Source organism: Tenrec ecaudatus, chromosome 12, assembly GCF_050624435.1.
Source record: "Tenrec ecaudatus isolate mTenEca1 chromosome 12, mTenEca1.hap1, whole genome shotgun sequence".
NCBI classification, from domain to species: Eukaryota; Metazoa; Chordata; class Mammalia; order Afrosoricida; family Tenrecidae; genus Tenrec; species Tenrec ecaudatus.
Window position 1 is genome coordinate 53,094,402 of NC_134541.1, and position 17,054 is coordinate 53,111,455.

Consider the following 17,054-nt stretch of genomic DNA (forward strand, 5'->3'; position numbering starts at 1 on the left):
AATTTCATACCTTTGATAAGCAAATTGTCTGCTTCTTCCAACACTAGAGCTTTTCAGCCTTAAGTCCAAGGGGGAAGTATATCGTTTCTTAAATCTGCTACAGATGAGTTCATTTGAGGTTAAAGCCCAGTTAGCTTTGTGAGGTTGCCAAATTGAACCATCTTGTGTGGCCTATAAGGATGTTGTTTGTCTTGGAGGGACAAGGTCTAAAGTCCCGTGGCACATAGCACATGGCCTCGGACACCAAGGACTGGGTTGGAACGAGGTAAAACGTGTCCAGTTAGGAACCTAAGACCTGGCACATTCTCCCCTTAGGTGCTCTATAAATATTAAACGCTTTTTTCTCCTGGTGGGAGGTTGCTGCACCGACAGAAACATACTGACTTATTCTGAGACATACCTACCCCACTGCTCCAGTGTTAGCTTGAATTTCCAATAAGGTGGCTTACCATTCTTGTAGGAGTGTCTTGATTTGAGGTGAGCTTAGCACCATGTTATATGGCAGCAACAGAATGGTCTACGCCCTCTCCCAGCATCTTGAAACGCTGACCCTGAGATGAGGTCTCTGTCAAAGTGGTTTTTAAGGTGTATAAATGGCTCCTGGGCACTTCATGCTCTGTACCTCGTTGTTTGAGAGATTGGACTTGAAGATTGCATGATCTAAGAGTAGAAGCTTGCCTTCATGTTGGTGTTTTTCTTTATAGAAGTGTATTTGTATATTTGTCTTCGCAATTGACTAACTTCACTCACCATAATGGTTTTCAGGTTCACTCATTTCACGTGTTTCATAGTTTCTTTGCTATTTTTTTAGGCATGGATAATATTCCATTGTGTGTATGTACTGGAATTTCTCTATTCACTTTTTCCCTGATATGTATTTGGGCTGTTTCTAGCTTCTTGATATTGTCAATTGCAATGCATTGAACATGAAAAAGCATTTTTCTGTACTTTGTCTCATTTCTTTGGGGTATATGTTAAGCAATGGTATTTCTGGGTCTTACTGTATTTCATTCCCAGTTGTTTAAAGAAGTGCCATATCACTGTCCACAGTGGCTGTACATGTTTACGGGCCCAGCAGCAGTGTATAGGAGTTCTAATCCCTCTGTGCCCTCTCCAGCTCTTGTTCTTTACATTTTTTTGAATTGGGCTAAGGATGTGGGTGTAAGGTGGTATCTCATCGTCTTGATTTGCATCTCTTGGCTGGCTAGTGATTTGGAGTATTGTGTATTTGTTAACAATTCATGTCATCCCTAGTGAATTGTCTATTCATGTTTCTTGCCCACCTTTTAATTGGATTTTTTTCTTTCTTACTGAAGTGTTGCAGAATTCTGTACATGTTAGTATTTAGTCTTTTGTTTGTTGTGTCATTGGTATCTCAGGCTCTGCCTATCAACACAGTAAGTATCTTAGGCCTGGGATCTGGGATTAGGTGCCTGGGATTCAACTCTGGGTTGGCCACTTACCAGCTGTATGACCCTTGACAAGCTTTTTAGTCTCTTGTTTGTGCCTCAGTTTCTCCTATAAATTGTAAGTAATTGCAGTACCATATAGTGTTGCTAACAGGTCAGAGTGAGGTGATGTAGTTTTTGGCACTTAAGCTTTATGTTAAGTGTTTATTAAATAACTAAACAAGGGTATAGAAAAAGCATTCCTGTAAAATGAAAGGAACCTTTATCAAATAAAAATATTCAAAATATGAAGCTATTGTTTTTCAGCATAACCTCCATCTAGGGTTATATGATTCTCTCTAGTCTTTCCTTGAAGAATTCTACACTCTCCAACTTTGCCACATTAAAACTGCTGTTTTTGTGTCCTCAAGGGACTCAATCAAATTACACTCCTTTTAAACATTCTTTACATTTAGAAGAAAAAAAATGAAGTGTTCTGGGGCAAGACAAGGCTGTAGGGTGGATAGGGTAAAATTTCCCAACAAAATTCTCATAGGAATGCATGCTACCATTAAAAAATTAGCAGTTACATTATTATGAAAAATCTGATTAACTATTCTGGCCCTTTTCTCACCAATGCAGTTTTCAGTTTTCTTAAAAGTTCTTTATGATACATCCCTATGATAGTCCTATGTCCTTTGAGAAAAGATCTATCAAGATCTCTCCTTTGGAATTCCTCAGAATAGTCCCAGCACCTTTCTAAGGTGATCTTAAACTGGCTCAGTATATCCCCTCCGAAACCACTTTTTATTGGACTCTTTTAAAAAGGCATCTTAATGAAATAAATGTGTTGCTGAATGTTTACATGTGGGATTTGTCTGCAGCCATCTACTCATTGTAGGACATGTTTAGACAGGTTTTATTTGGAATAAAACCCATGCACATATGAACTGGATCCCTAGTAGCAATCCTTTTTGACTTACCCTGCTATATGTGATACATAAGTATATTTCTGAAGATGCTTGTATATCAAATACTATACCCCTACCCCCCACGTGCACATGCAAGGTGCTGTGCCCTTCTGTTACCTCACTGAAGCTTCAAGATTTGTGATCTTGAACCTGCAGTTGACTGCCTCTTGTTTTGTTCTCTGAGTAGTCCCCTGGAGCTTAGAGTGAGTGACTTATAGTCCAGTTGAGCAGGACATGTGCCATTCATCAGCAGCCACAACTCTGATGCTGCAAGCTGCAGGAGCATGACTGCATAGCTGCTGGGCACTTCCTGACATCCTTGTAAATAAGACCCTTTTCCTCACCTCAGACATATATGTTATTGGTCAGACCTTGCCTAAATAGTTTTACATGGCAGTTGTTTGAAAATTAGCTTTATATAGGTTTTGTTTTTCATTGAGCTCTGGTGGCATGGTGGATTATGCTTTGAGTTGCTAACAAGTATTTAGCTGATATGCTATTTATATTATATCTAGAAGATTGTGTGAGTTAACAGCTTTCTTTTATTAATAGCTATTTCATTACTCAGGTGCATCTTTGAAAATAAGGCATATAGGCCCGAATCAAGCAATGGCCTAAATTCCAGTGTAGTCTGGATAAAAATTTTCAGTCATCTGCTCAGCTCTCTCCTCCCCGGGTTATTTAATCAAGTCTTTGGTTTTCTTGGCAAATAATTTAATAGGAGATTTAAAAATATAAGCAGTCTTGGAACTTTAAGAGCCCATGGTGAATTTTATTGGAACAAACTTTTGAGTCATTCTAGTTGAATGACTGCGTCTTACAAAAGAAGAAACAAATGCTTGGGAAGAGTAAGCCATCAACCACTTCCCTCCAGTTATCCTTGTAAGTAAAGTGAAAACAGACTCAGCCTCGTCGCTGCTTGTTGACTCTCACCGAAATAAGAGGAGGGAAACATGGCTTTCTATTATGAGCTGTTTCAAAGATGGAAATTACATGGAATTTTTTCTTCTATCCTGTGGACAGTATTTATAGTTGAGTTTTAGCTAAATGGATTTAGTCCCAAAATCTCTTTGTCACGGTCAGGTGTTCAGTTAGAACTGTGCATTTTGACCAGTGACCTGCAGTGTAGGGGATCCTAATAGCTCTGACCGTTCTTGTTGGTTTGTTTCCTCAGGTGTTGCTCTGTTGCCCTTTGTGGATGAGCGAAGGCTTCGTGCTGCTCTAGAGGAGGTGTACCCAGATCTCACTCCAGAAGAAAGTAAATCTATTACTCTTCTACATAGTCAGCATTCAGTCTGAGAAAGATGCAGTGTGTATTTATTTCCATGTAAATTTTCATCTTTTTAATTTTTCCAACTTTCTATAAAGGGGACATAATTTGTTGCTTACTTGTTTATAATGAAAGTTAACATTGCTTCTTAATTTACCTTCAATTGAGTAGTAATTACTTTAAAATTATTAAAAACACTTCAGGAATGTATTTTGAGTGTTTTACTTTTTATAGCATTGGACACACTGAGTATTTCTGTCTTCTGAGAAAAGCTATTGTTTATTTCCTTTATACTTTTCTCCTTTATGATCTCCTAATCCCAGTAACTTTTAGGGTAAAGCAAAAATATTTGCCTTCAGAATGGTAACTTTAAATATTATTTTGCATTTTAAAAACTGCATTTTCTCTTTAGTGTTGACAGTTATATAAATTGGCACATTCTAAAGCTGGATTGTATTGGAAAATTTATTTAAAACTGGTATAATAAGGCTATAGAAATTTCTTTTTAAGTTATGTTGAAAATAAAGCTTGTCATCAAATGATATTTTTTTCTTTATAATATTTATGTATTTCTTAAGCTTCGTGTAATAAAAAAGCCTTGCTGCTTATCTTACAAAATTATATTCAGATACCTTTCCGTGATTAATTCCTCTGAGAGTCATTGAGCTTCTTCGAAACTATATTGTTTTGAAAACATGATCAAAATGTTTTTTCTTGTACAGAGGCACATCATATATCTATTTAAGTTTTATATTACTTCTTAGCTATACAGTTAAGATTTTATATTGTAGGTGACCTTGTTTTATCATCACAGAAATTAGTCTTGCACATATAATTGTTGCTATATGAGTTTTACTCTTATTACCTTTTTTCTAGCTAGAAGAAACAGTCTTGGTGGCGATGTCCTGTTTGTGGGCAAACAGCACCCACTCCATGACTTTGTTTTAGAGTTATATCGAACAGGTTCCACAGCGGTATGCTATTTTCTTCCATTATGAATTGTTTTCAGTCTTTGTAATTATTCAGTCAATTAATGGTGAATGGATTTTTCCCTAGCCAGTGGATTTACCACCTGAACTCTGTCATGGCATTCAAGGAAAGTTTTCATTGGACGAAGAAGCTATTCTTCCAGATCAGTAAGTACTTCTTTGTATATAATTGAAGTGCCCAGCAAAGTATGGTTAGCATTTTTTCTTGTTGCTTGGGCATTTTATTTTCAAATAGTAAGAAAGTAATATTTTAAAAAACAACCTACCTGAACTGTAAAAAAAATGTTTGGGTTCAAAACCCCATTTATCAACATCATAGCTGTATCACCTTTTGCAGAGCAGCCCTGACGACCTTTAAAACCTTTCAGTGGCTCCATGAGGTCAAGACTATTCCAAATACTAGCACTGTTTTTCTTACCTACATAGTAGAAATAGTAATGTGAAAATTAAGTGGGATGTTATATGTGACTTTTCTTGTCAAAGCCCTGAGTTCGTGTGTAGGCAGGCATTGGATTACAAATAAGTTTCATTCCTCAGTCTGGGTATCCACGTCAAATTTGAATGTAAATCAGAACAGTTAAATACAGTTTGGATCTAATGTCAGGTTTTCACCTTGGTATGTTATATATACTAAAGGGCTTCAAAAGGTATAGGAAAATTCCAGTATCTTTTGGATCTGTTTTTTCCCCCCATGAATTTTTAAAAACCCCTCAGAGTATACCTTTTTTTAATATAAAAAAGATTTGGAAAAACTCTTCCAACTATATACTAAAATATTTTTAACATAAGACCATCCAAAAAATCAAATTCACTGCCATTGTCAATTCTGACATACAGTGAGCAACCTTATAGTACAGGATAGAACTGCTTCTTTGAGTTTCCGAGACTATTGACTCTTGTGGGAGTAGAAAGCCTTGTATTTCTCGCTCAGAGCATCTGGTTATTGAATTGCTGACTTTGTGGTCTACAGCCAAGGTGTAACCACTATGCCACCAGACCCTTTAAAATACAAATACTGAAATATTTTTCAAGTAATAAATAATAACAACAAGGTAATAATTAAGATAATTATGTCTTAAAAACCACAAAGTAGTGCTCATTTATTATTACAAATCAGTGTATGTACCTGGATTTTTTAATATAAGATTTGCAAGAGGTGGTTCTTAAAGTACGAGTTGTCAGATCTTTCTAACCCAAGCTCTACTTTCTATCATTTGACAATCCTATCTCATGAGATTCATATATCCATCTGTCCAAAGCAGTGCTGAATATCATTGTATATTTAGCTTAACAAAATTTCTATTAAAAGTTTGTATGACAAATTGACAAGTGCATTCAGCCCTTCTCTAGGTGTTTTATGAATTGTAGCTCATTCAAAGATTCAAGATTCAAAGATTTATTTATCAAGCCATACTCTGATTTCAGAGAGCTTTTGGATTATAAGCTTTTTATTCGAAATACATATAGAAAATGGCTATTATATATACACAAATATTTACGTATATATTCATACATACACACAAATATCAAAAATAAGATCTCTTGTAACCAACATTTAGGTAGAGTATGGCTCATCCTATCCACTATTTTGATTTTTCTGGTAGCCATTTCCTTGCTTTCTGTGTGTCTAAATAATATAGTTTTGCCTCTTTTTTGAACTTCATACAAATGGAGTCGTATTGAGTATTTTCTTTGTGTCTGTTCTATGTGTTGATATCGACTTGATGGCAGTTGAGTTTTTGACCTTGCAAACAATCTATTACTGTGAACGTTCCTGAATAGGTTTCCTGTTGCATATAAGAATGGGTTTCTCAAAGCGTGGTCCAGGAAGCCTGAACTGAAAAGTGTCCCTAAAACTCTCCAAGGGGATGCTTGAGATCAAAACTGTTTTCACAGTAATACTAAGATGTTATTTCTCTACCTCTTTCTCTGGAAAGAGTATACACTGGTGCTTTCCAAAGGCCAAATGAAGTGTATATCACAAGAGATTGATTCAGAAACAAAAAAAGTTCAGCTGTTAAGATAGATAATAAGCCAGATATTAAGAAGCATACAGAAATAGAAAACCATGATACTTTTCTCAACTTTTTGTTTTGTTTTAAAAATATATTGATAGAAATATTTGATAAAAATATCTGGATAAAAATGTTATTCGTATGAACATGTCTTAGGTTTTAGATAGATAAGTGTTGATCAGTATAATCAAACTAAAGCTCTTTGGCATCCTCGATGAATTTTAATAGTGAAAGGGAGTTTAATAAGGCTACTCGGGAAAGAAATTACCAGTCGTGGAATGCTTTCAAATTTTCTAGATCCTAGGTGGTTTTCCAGCGTGATTATCTATCTTATAATCACAATGGATCAATCATAGACAGAATTTGTGAGATACAAAATTGAGAATTTCTTTAGTTTTTGTTATTCTGGCAGATTTTTGGAAGCATAAGTGGCATAATAGATGACGAATTGGGCTGCTGACCACAAGGATAACCATGATGCTTTCCACTCCTGCCCAACCCACGGCAGTTCTATGGCCTGTGGGGTCAGTATGAGTTGGGGTTGACTCTGACAATAAAAAAGTGGATTATTATTATTACTTTGTTATACTTCCATTTTTCTGCTTATGCACAAGATTGAATACCTTTTTTCTCAATAAAAATAAATAAGTATTAATAAAAACTTTCATAAAAAGATAGTATGATAAATTGGTGCATATAGCCATCTTCAGATAAAATTTGGTTGTCTTCATTTGTGAAATACTTTTATTTTTCATTCACATATCTGTCTTCTTTTTTTTAGTGTGCAAGTAGATTTTACAAATGCTGATAAGAACCCATTGACCACAGTTCTTTTCTACTTATGAGGTTACAAACAAGGAAACAAGTCCTTAAGACATGCAGGCTTTTCATTCTTTTATCAATGCATTTAAATGATTTCTGTAGTATAGGAAACCATAGCCACCATGTACATTGAATTATCTAAAAGAAAACTAAAAAATTATAAATATATGGTTCTTCTCTTGTTTCCTTATAGAGTAGTGTGTTCTCCTATACCCCTGTTACAAGATCTGTCACAGAACACTGCAATCAGGTAAGTTTACTTAAAATTCGTAGTATTGGTATAGAGCAGGGGCTTGGTAACTACAGCTCTCAAGCCATAGGCTGCTCTTTCAGTATGTACTTGTAGCTCTGAAGTAAAATTGAAAATAAAAAGAAACCCATCATAGTTTCATGCATAAAAATTTTAAAGGCTATTACTCAGATTGTGGTGGTTTCATTTGTTTGTAAATATATATTTATGGCTCTTGAATAATTTTTAAATTGTCGTGGGGGACAGGATTGGCTCATAGATCTCAAAAGTTTGCCAACTATTGGTATAGAGCACAGCCTTGAACTTGGAGTCAAAGACCTCTAATTCGCACAGAAAATTGTGTTTATTATTCCATCACTGCTCTGAGATTAGAAAGTCTATGTATTGCAAACCTTTTGACTTAATTTTTTTTTTATTGTTACTGTTTTTACAAGCTTGTTTTATCTATTTTCTGGTTACTCATGCCAACCTAATTCTTCCTGGATTAGAAGGTAGGAGGTTTCTAAGAGCAGTTATATTTGCAGTTTTAATTCTGTAGGGCTTTTTATTTAAGGAAAAAATCATATAAATTATTTTCTTAAAGGTGAAACACAGAATGAGTTTGTGGACATTTTTGTCAACAGTTATTTCTGCAGAAAATTTCTTTTGTAAGTTTTCCCAATCTTTAGGCAAGACAAATGTATCCTGCATTTTAAAGAATTAATTCCTGAATCATCCTTTCCCACCCATGTTTTAAAATAATTTTATTGATGTACAGTGCATGTACCATACAATTCAGTGATTGAAGTATATTTAGAAGAGTTAAGTAATCATCACCGCCATCAATTTTAGGACGTTTTCTTCATTCTTTTTCCTATTAGCTCCACAGTTTTGCCTGACCTCTCGTCATAACCGTAGGGTGGCCGTCACTATAGATTTGCCTATCATGGATTTCATAAAAAGAAAACAACCAACAGCAGCAAAATAACACACACAAAATCTTCAACCTAAGAGAAAGCAGAAGATAGTAGAAACTAGAACAAATTATAAAAATGGGTCAAAAAGGAACATATGATAATATGTTATGTTTTAATCCAACGATATCTGAAGTAATTCACTTTCCAATGCATTCTACATGTAAAATTGTTCACATCCCTGGTCAGTGGTCTCAAGGAATTCAGTGGAGTCTTAATCTTAACCACTTTTTGTTATTTCTGCCGCTCTCAGCAAATAGTTTAGGTTTTTCTTAGCTTTCTTATTGTGATATAAGCATATTTATTTTCCTTCTTTAACAGATATCAATGTAGATAGCCTTTTACTTAAAAAGGATAGATGCGAGTTCAGGCGCTCTTCCTAGATTTGTTGCTTTTGTTTATCATTATACATTAAAAAAAATCTTCATACATAATTTGCCCTAGCCTTTTGTGTTTTACTATTAAGGGGTAAAGTGCACACTGAAAACGGTTTGACTCTGAGAGTGGACACTGGGTGAGTGCTCCTGTCTTAGGTGAGCAGTGGTGCTCCAGCCAGTTCTCTCTTTAGAGTGTCAGTTTTGTTTGTCTTCCTCAAGTTCTCAAGTGCCTTCCTGCTGAGTCGTCTGAATTACCCAATTTCTGGTTTCTTTTAGAATGCAGAGACTAACCCAAAGGAAGAGTTGTAGAATTAATCGACAAATCTTAGAATTTTTGTATGTCTGATGATGTTTGTGTCTGAACCTGAACTATCTTGGTATTATGTAGTATATAGTATGTTCATAAAATCATTAAATTTACACACATTTTAAAGTTTGATGCAATTGCATATATTTATTGAATGTAATTTTATAATAATGACAACTGAGTTTGTCTCAGATTATTACAGATCAAAATGTACTTTTACTTTATTCTGTAGTAGTTTTCAGTATTGGGTGATGTTCAGGCTAACATCCAATAACCTTTGTACAAATACACAAAAATTTGCATATCACTTTATAAACAAATTTCTAAAATTATAATCTTTAGTTAGTATCAAATGCTAGTTATTGCTATTTTGTTATTTGATGCTGTTTTTCCTTATATGTTTGGAAGTATCTGATATTTGCTGTTAAGTAGCTTTTTTCTAAAGTTGAGTTTAGCTGAAATTTTAATATTGGATTAAGTGTAGTGTTGGGAAAATAATAGAGGTTATTGAAGTATCATAAGTTCATTGAAGAGGCTATAGAAGACAGACCAGCTGTAACCTAGGACATCATATAATTTTTAAAAATTCTGACTAGATCCTTTATCATATTAGTAGCTAAACTTAGATTATTAACTGATAAAATGTTCTTAATTTTCTTTATCTTGGTCTTCCATATTTGTAATTTGCTTAAACTTAGTACTTTTAGAATAATTATTTGCTAACCAAAATTTTATAAAACTTTAGTGTATGATTTTAAACTTAGTTATTTTTTCATTGCAGCAACATAATTTTCACCTGGAAGCTTGTGTATACATATACATTCCTATGTTTTACCTTAGATTCAGTGGTCCAAAACACACGTGTGTCCTGTGCTCCTAACAAATGTTCCTTCTGGCCATCTGTGTTAGTTCCTCCACATTCTGTTTCTCTAGTTCCTCAGGCTCCAGAGCCTGTTATATGCTTCTGACTTTGATACTCTCCTATACTGCTCCCCAAGAGCACCCTGGTGGCTAGTGGGTTGTTACCAGCAGTTCAAAGACCCCAGCCACTGTGCAGAGAAAGACAAGGCTCTCTAAAACTCCCGTAATGAGTTAAAGTCTCTGAAACCCACAGGGCCAATTTTACTCTGCTCTCGAGGGTAGTTATGAGTGGAAATCAATTCCATGGCAACGAGGTTTGTGAGTTTATATTGCTCCACTTAACAGTGTGTGTAAGTCGGGCATATGCTCACAAGCAAATCACTCAGAAGCTGACAGAAAGGGGACTGCCTGAAAGTCCTCGATCGAGCTTAGCTCCCACTGCCTTTCCTGCTTTCCAGGACACGGGACTGGTCAAACCTCTTGTAGGGTATTGGAAAGGACTTCCCAAGTCCTATAATATAATCTCTTTTAGTGTTTTAAAATGGTGTGTACTTTCTCTGTGAAAACAGTTAAAATTGGTTGCTGATTAAACGTTTATTATGGAAATGTGTCAAGAAAGGTAGAGTAAAAGTGAAATTTGATATTTGGCATTTTCTGCTCTTTGTAAAGTCTCAAATTGTAATTGTATGCTAGTAGTCTTAAATAGTAATTGTATGGCTAATTCTTAAAGTAAAGTGAATCAGATATTGAGATGTTGTGACAGAGTTTTCTTATTAATAGTGTTTAAAGTACTAGTGGTAGAAATGAAAGCTGTTACGGTGTTCTTTTTCTCAACTGTGCATAGGTTTTAAATTTTTTACTTATTTTCCCTTTGTTTAACTTTTTTTAAAGATGGGTGATTAAAATAATAAGATTAACCGTCAAAGAGGTGAGGGACCCATTATGCTACACATGCGTCAGAGCTGCTCCGATAGCTAAATGAGTCATTTGGAGGGAATGGTTACGTGTGTACATGGCATTAACATACGACCCTCTGTGGGCAACTTTTACTGCTGGTATAATCTATTCAGGATATTAATGTCTTTTTTATTAAGTGCCTGTTTAATGAATTAGATGAAGCAGTATACAACTTAATACCGTTCTTTTACTTTAGCTGAGCAGCACTTTTTATGTCTACAGACTCTTCTGTTAACTCATTTTCTTCTCGTAACTTCTTAGAGATCAGAGTGAGTTCTCTTCGTATCTGTGTTACTTCTTTTCTTCTCTAGATAAATTAGCAATTAAGCCTCTTAGAATTTTTTTCAACTGTTTTATTGACATAATTCATACACCATGTAATTTCAGTGATGGAAGTATATTAAAAAGAATAATCATTACCACAATTCATTTTAGAACATTTTTCTTCATTCTTTACTCATTATTACCTCTCTATTTATCGCTGACCTCTCTTTTCAAAACCCTAAGAAACTTAACCCAGTTCTGCCTATAGAGTTACCTATCCTGGATTTCATACAACAAAAACCATGCAAGATAAATAAATAAAACCCCAACGACAGAACAAAATCCTTAATCTTAAAGAAAAGAAAGAAAATCAGAAAACAGTGAAGACTTGAACAAATTTAAAAAGTGTCAAAGGGAGAACAAATAATACAATCTTAAATTGTAACCTAGCTGCATCCTCTTTCTGATGCACTGTATCTGATAGCCAGGGTATTCACAGCCTGGTCAGTGATCAGAGGGGATTCACCAGAGGATTGATAAGCAATCCCCAAGAGACATATGATAATTCTATTAATAGTATTTTTTTAGCCAATGGTATAGAATTTAAAATGCTGTTTACAAAAGGAAAGTTTACATGTATACTGGACAGCTTTCAAAACTAAAATACATGGCTTGTTGACTTGTACAGTTTAAAAAAAACTAAGTGACGACACTGCAAAAAAATGAGGGTTGGAGATGGGGCAAAACTTTCAATAGCACTCATTCACTAAGGCCAAACTATGCTTGCTGGACGAAGGCATTCATAAAAAGCAAAGAATATGGATACAGCAAATAAATGGTAGTCTTAAGTTGCTAGAAAGTGGGCACTCTTAAAAAAAATTTGAACCAATGTTCAGTGACATCCAAGTATACTACCTTAAGATTAGAGTCCTCTGTTTCTTCTCATCCTAAATATTTCAGTTCCTTTAATCTACTACAGGTGTGTTTACGATAAAGCTCAGTTTGATTAGTGTAACCCTTTTTCTGAAGGTGGATTTTATCCCCTTTAAATCTTGTATGTATAAAAGAAGGAACTCTGAAAATTTGAATTCAAATAAAACATTTATATACAAAATTACCGATTGGTTTAGGTTGCTTCCTAGGCTCTCTTTACTATTAGCAAATTTATGTAGAGGCTAGTGTTTTAACTTTGAAAAGTACGGTTGAATTGTGCATAAGCCTTCTGTTGGTCTTTGATTTCTAAAATGTAACAACTTATTTTATATTTTTAGGAACATACTATTTTCTGTTGCCTTCGGTATTTCCTTTATAAAACATGAATAATGGATTTGGGGGAAACAATTTTATTAAAATTGGCATAAAATAAGTAGAATTTACAAGGAAGCTTCAGAAAATTCATTGAATATGAATGAAAGGTAATGGAATTTTTCTATGAAGTTCTAGAAGCCTCCTTTTAATCAGTGTTGTCCCTCACCCCCCAAAAGAGAGATTTAGCTCTTTTGTTATATCTTATTTTAACCATTGTCCTTTAGGAGAGAGTATTCCAGCTGCTCTTTTCTCCACAGATGCTGATTACTTGGGCTACTTTATTCATTTTCTTGCTCTTTCTGTGCATGATATGCAGATCTTTATCCCTAGCCACGCCATTCCTTCCACGTCTGCAGTTGCATTTGTTTGCCCAACATTCCTCTGTCAGCTCATGTTGAGGCATGAACATTCCAACATGATGATTTTGACGTTCTCCCTTAGCTTATGCATCACTTCCAGATAGTTTATCTGAAATGTGTCTTTGATCACTTCATTTCCTTACTCATAATTTGAAATGGCATCACATAGTGGTCAAAACTAGTCTGCATAATTCTAGTGCAGTTTAACCAACCTGTTTTACTTCCTATTCATAGAGTTTCTCAGCCGGCATTCCAGGAGATACATAAAGTTTGAGGCTCTAGGACATTTTGTTGTTCTTTTGTTGTTCTTTCCTGTCTAGGTAGGTTTTTCCTGTGTGTGTATTTTCATTGAGAGACTTTTTGTGGAAGTTACATACACACTGCTTTGACATAGTTGCATTTCACACTTATTTTCCCAAAACATTAGTATTAAATACTTCTTACTTCCTTAGAGGAAGAGACAGGCTTAGTTCCTGTTAAGTGTTTGTACCCCCACCACCATCATGAAAACACGTGCATTGTCCCTAAAAATTTGTTGGCTGAATTGCTGAAGTCCTGCGGCTCAAAGATAATCTGTCTTGACACACATTTGTTGTAGTTTTTATTTTATTATCTGGGACAGCAGATTTACCTAATGGGTGTTTGATCTCTTGACTGCTTCTGCCATGAGCATTGCTTGTGTCTCCAAGCAAGACAAAATCCTTGATGACTTCGATCTTTTTTCCATTTATCATGATGTTACCTATTGGTCCAGTTGTGAGGATTCTTCCCACTGAGTTGTAGTCCATACCGAATGCTGCATCCTTGATCATCTTCATCAGCAAGTGCCATTAAGTCTACACTTTCAGCAAGACAGTTTGTGTCATCTATATTGCAGGTTGTTTTAAGCCTACCTCCCATCTAGATGCTGCAGTCTTCTTCATAATCCAGCTTCTCTGATTATTTATTCATTTTAGCAGTTGAATAAATATGGTGAGAGGATGCAACCCTGATGCACACTTTTCCTGATTTTAAAGCATGGGATATTACCTTGTTCTGTTTTCACAGCTTTCTCTTGATTTGTGTCTAACTTCTGCAGGAGCACAGTGAAGTGTTGTGGAATTCCCAATGCCCCAAGGCTATATCCATAGTTTAGTTTATTGTGATCCACACTGAAATTCCTTTGCACAGTCAATAAAACACAAGTAAACATCTTTCTGGTAGTCTCTGCTTTCAGCAAGATTTGTCCAGTGTCAGCAGTGGTATCCCTAGTTCCATATTCTCTTCAGATTTGGCCTAAACCTCTGTCACTATTGTTACAATTGTTGTGGGATGATAATGCAGTAGAAAATTACTTAAATGTGTTATCAGTGATACTGTTCTGTAATTTAAACATTCTGCTGAGCCACCTTTCTTTGGAATAAATATAAATAAACATTTCCTCCAGTCAGTTGGCCAAATAACTGTCTTCCAAATTGCTTGACATAGACAAATGAGTGCTTTCAGTGCTTCGTCACCTTGTTGGAACATTTCAGCTGGTATTCCATCAATTCCATGGGCCTTAATTTTGGCTCATGCATTCATTGCAGCTTGAATCGTCCTTCAGTACCATTGGTTCTTGAGTATAACAACCTCTTGAAATGGTGGAGTGTTGACTCATTCCTTTTAGGATAGTGACTATTCAGTTCTTCATCTTTGGATGCTTCCTGCACCATCCAATATTTTGACCATAGAAATTTTCAAGCCTCTAATTTCGTTAGTTCTTTTCAGTTTAAAGTATGCCAAGCTTGTTCATTTTTGGTATTTTAACTCTAGGCCCAACATGCACTTTGATCTTTGTTACCCCTCTCCTGTCTTTTTAATGACCTTTGGAGCTTCTTTCATGTATGACATTCCTGATGTCCCACAGCTCATCAGGTCTTCTGCCTGTAGTGCTCACCATATCAAATCTGTACTGGAGGGGCTCCTGAAATTCAGGTGGGATATATACCTTCAAGGTTGTGTATGACTCGTGGACTTAATTTAATTTTCTTCAGCTTTATCCTGAACTTATATATGATGGCCTGTTCCACAATCTGCCCTGTCTGCTTTTAGCTATTGCTGTTTAGTTTCTCCACTGTCTCTTTCCGTAGATGCAGTCCATTTCTTTTTTATTTGTTGCGTCCCATCTGAACAAGTCCACACGACAGTCCGTTGTTGTGTTGAGAAAAGATGTTTGTAATGATAAAGTCATGGGTTTTGCAAAATTCAAGCATGTGATTTTCTACTTAATTTTTATCATAAATTTTAGACTATTTGCCAACCACTGTTCCTTCACCTTTGTTAACAACTTTTGTATTCCAATCACCAATACTTTTTGATGAGTCTTTATTACATGTTTGATAAATTTCAGACTGAAGGCAGAATTCTTCAATTTCTTCATCCTCAGCTTTAGTTGTTTGTGATTTGAATAATAGTTATATTTACTTGAATCTCTTGTATCTGGATAGATAATATCATTTCACAGACAGCCTTGTTTTTCAAGATAGATCTTGAAATGTCCTTTTTGATGATGAATACAAAGCCATTCCTGTGAATTTGTCATTCCCAGGATAGCAAACCATATACTTTTCTGGCACAAAATGGCCAGTAGCAGGCCATTCCAGCTGACTAACTTCTGAAATATTGATGTGTATGTGTTCCATTTAATTTTTTACATCTTCTAATTTTCCCAAATTCATGCTTCATAGATTCCAAATTATTAATGTATGCAGCAGCTTCTTTTCATTTCGAGCCATTTCACCCTGGTAACCACTAAAAATTTTTGGTCTATAAGAATAATCTAATCCGTCTATGGGCTGTGTTTGGGGTTGCTTGGGTTTTGTTGTTTTTTGCAGTAGATATGACAAAGAAGTTTTGGTGGCGCCCAGGGTTTAGTATTAGGCTACTAACTGCAAGGTTGGTGGTTCAAACCTATCACCTGCTCTACAAGATTAAGATGAGCCTATTTTCATAAAAATGTATAATTTCTGAAATGCTAAGTTGCATTTCTGCTCTGCCCTAAATTGGGTTACTGTGAGTGAGAATTATTTTGATGGTAGTAGGTTTGATTTGGGGTTTTTGGAATGTATTTGCCAAGAACCCCCTGGTGCTGCAGTGGCTAACGTACTCATTTGGCTACCCTGAGGCCAACACTTCACACTCACCACCTGTTCTGAGGGAAAAAGATGTGCCAGTTGACTTCCATAAAGAATACAGCCTTAGAATTCCTTTGTGTAAGTTCTTCTCTGTCTCATAGGGTTACTAATCAGTGAGAAACTCCATGTGGGTAGAGGGTGAGTGGGTTGGAAAGGGGGAACCGATTACAAGGATCTGCATGTGACCTCCTCCCTGGGGGACGGACGACAGAAAAGGGGGTGAAGAGTGATGCCGGATAGGGCAAGATATGATAAAATAATTTATAAATTATCAAGGGCTCATGAGGGAGGGGAGAGTGGGGAAGGAGGAGGGGGAAAAAAGGATTTGGTGCAAAGGGCTTAAGTGGAGAGCGAATGCTTTGAAAATGATTAGGGCAAAGAATGTACAGATGTGCTTTATACAATTGATGTATATATATGTGTGGATTGCGATAAGAGTTGTATGAGCCCCTAATAAAATGTTAAAAAATGCAAATAAAAAAGATATATTTGCTAGTTCTTATCTTTTTTTATATAAGTGAGGTCATACAATATCTTGTCCTGTTATCATTATGATACCAGTAACTTCCATCCGTAAGATAGCCTGTATCAAGATTTAATTTTTTTTCTTACAGGCTGAGTAGTGGTCCATTGTATAAGTGTACTATATTTTGTTTTTTCATTTGATTGTGGGCATTAAGGTTGTTTCCACCTTTTGACTATTGTGAATAGTATGCAGCAATGAACCTTGATATATAAGTATCTATTAGAATGTTTGCTTTCAAGTCTTTTGCATACCTATCAAACAGTGGAATTGCTGGGTTATACG

The 17,054-nt window shown here is 35.5% G+C and overlaps 1 protein-coding gene across 1 annotated transcript in view; it reads left to right on the forward strand.

The window, feature by feature from the left end:
• The window catches only part of XRN2 (5'-3' exoribonuclease 2), a 95,214-nt gene that overhangs the window by 44,122 nt on the left and 34,038 nt on the right, over window positions 1–17,054 (forward strand). The window contains exons 21-24 of the mRNA XM_075564048.1: window positions 3,534–3,617; window positions 4,506–4,603; window positions 4,686–4,765; window positions 7,649–7,705. Of these exons, the coding sequence (XP_075420163.1) occupies window positions 3,534–3,617; window positions 4,506–4,603; window positions 4,686–4,765; window positions 7,649–7,705 (319 nt within the window). The remainder of the gene's footprint in view (window positions 1–3,533; window positions 3,618–4,505; window positions 4,604–4,685; window positions 4,766–7,648; window positions 7,706–17,054) is intronic.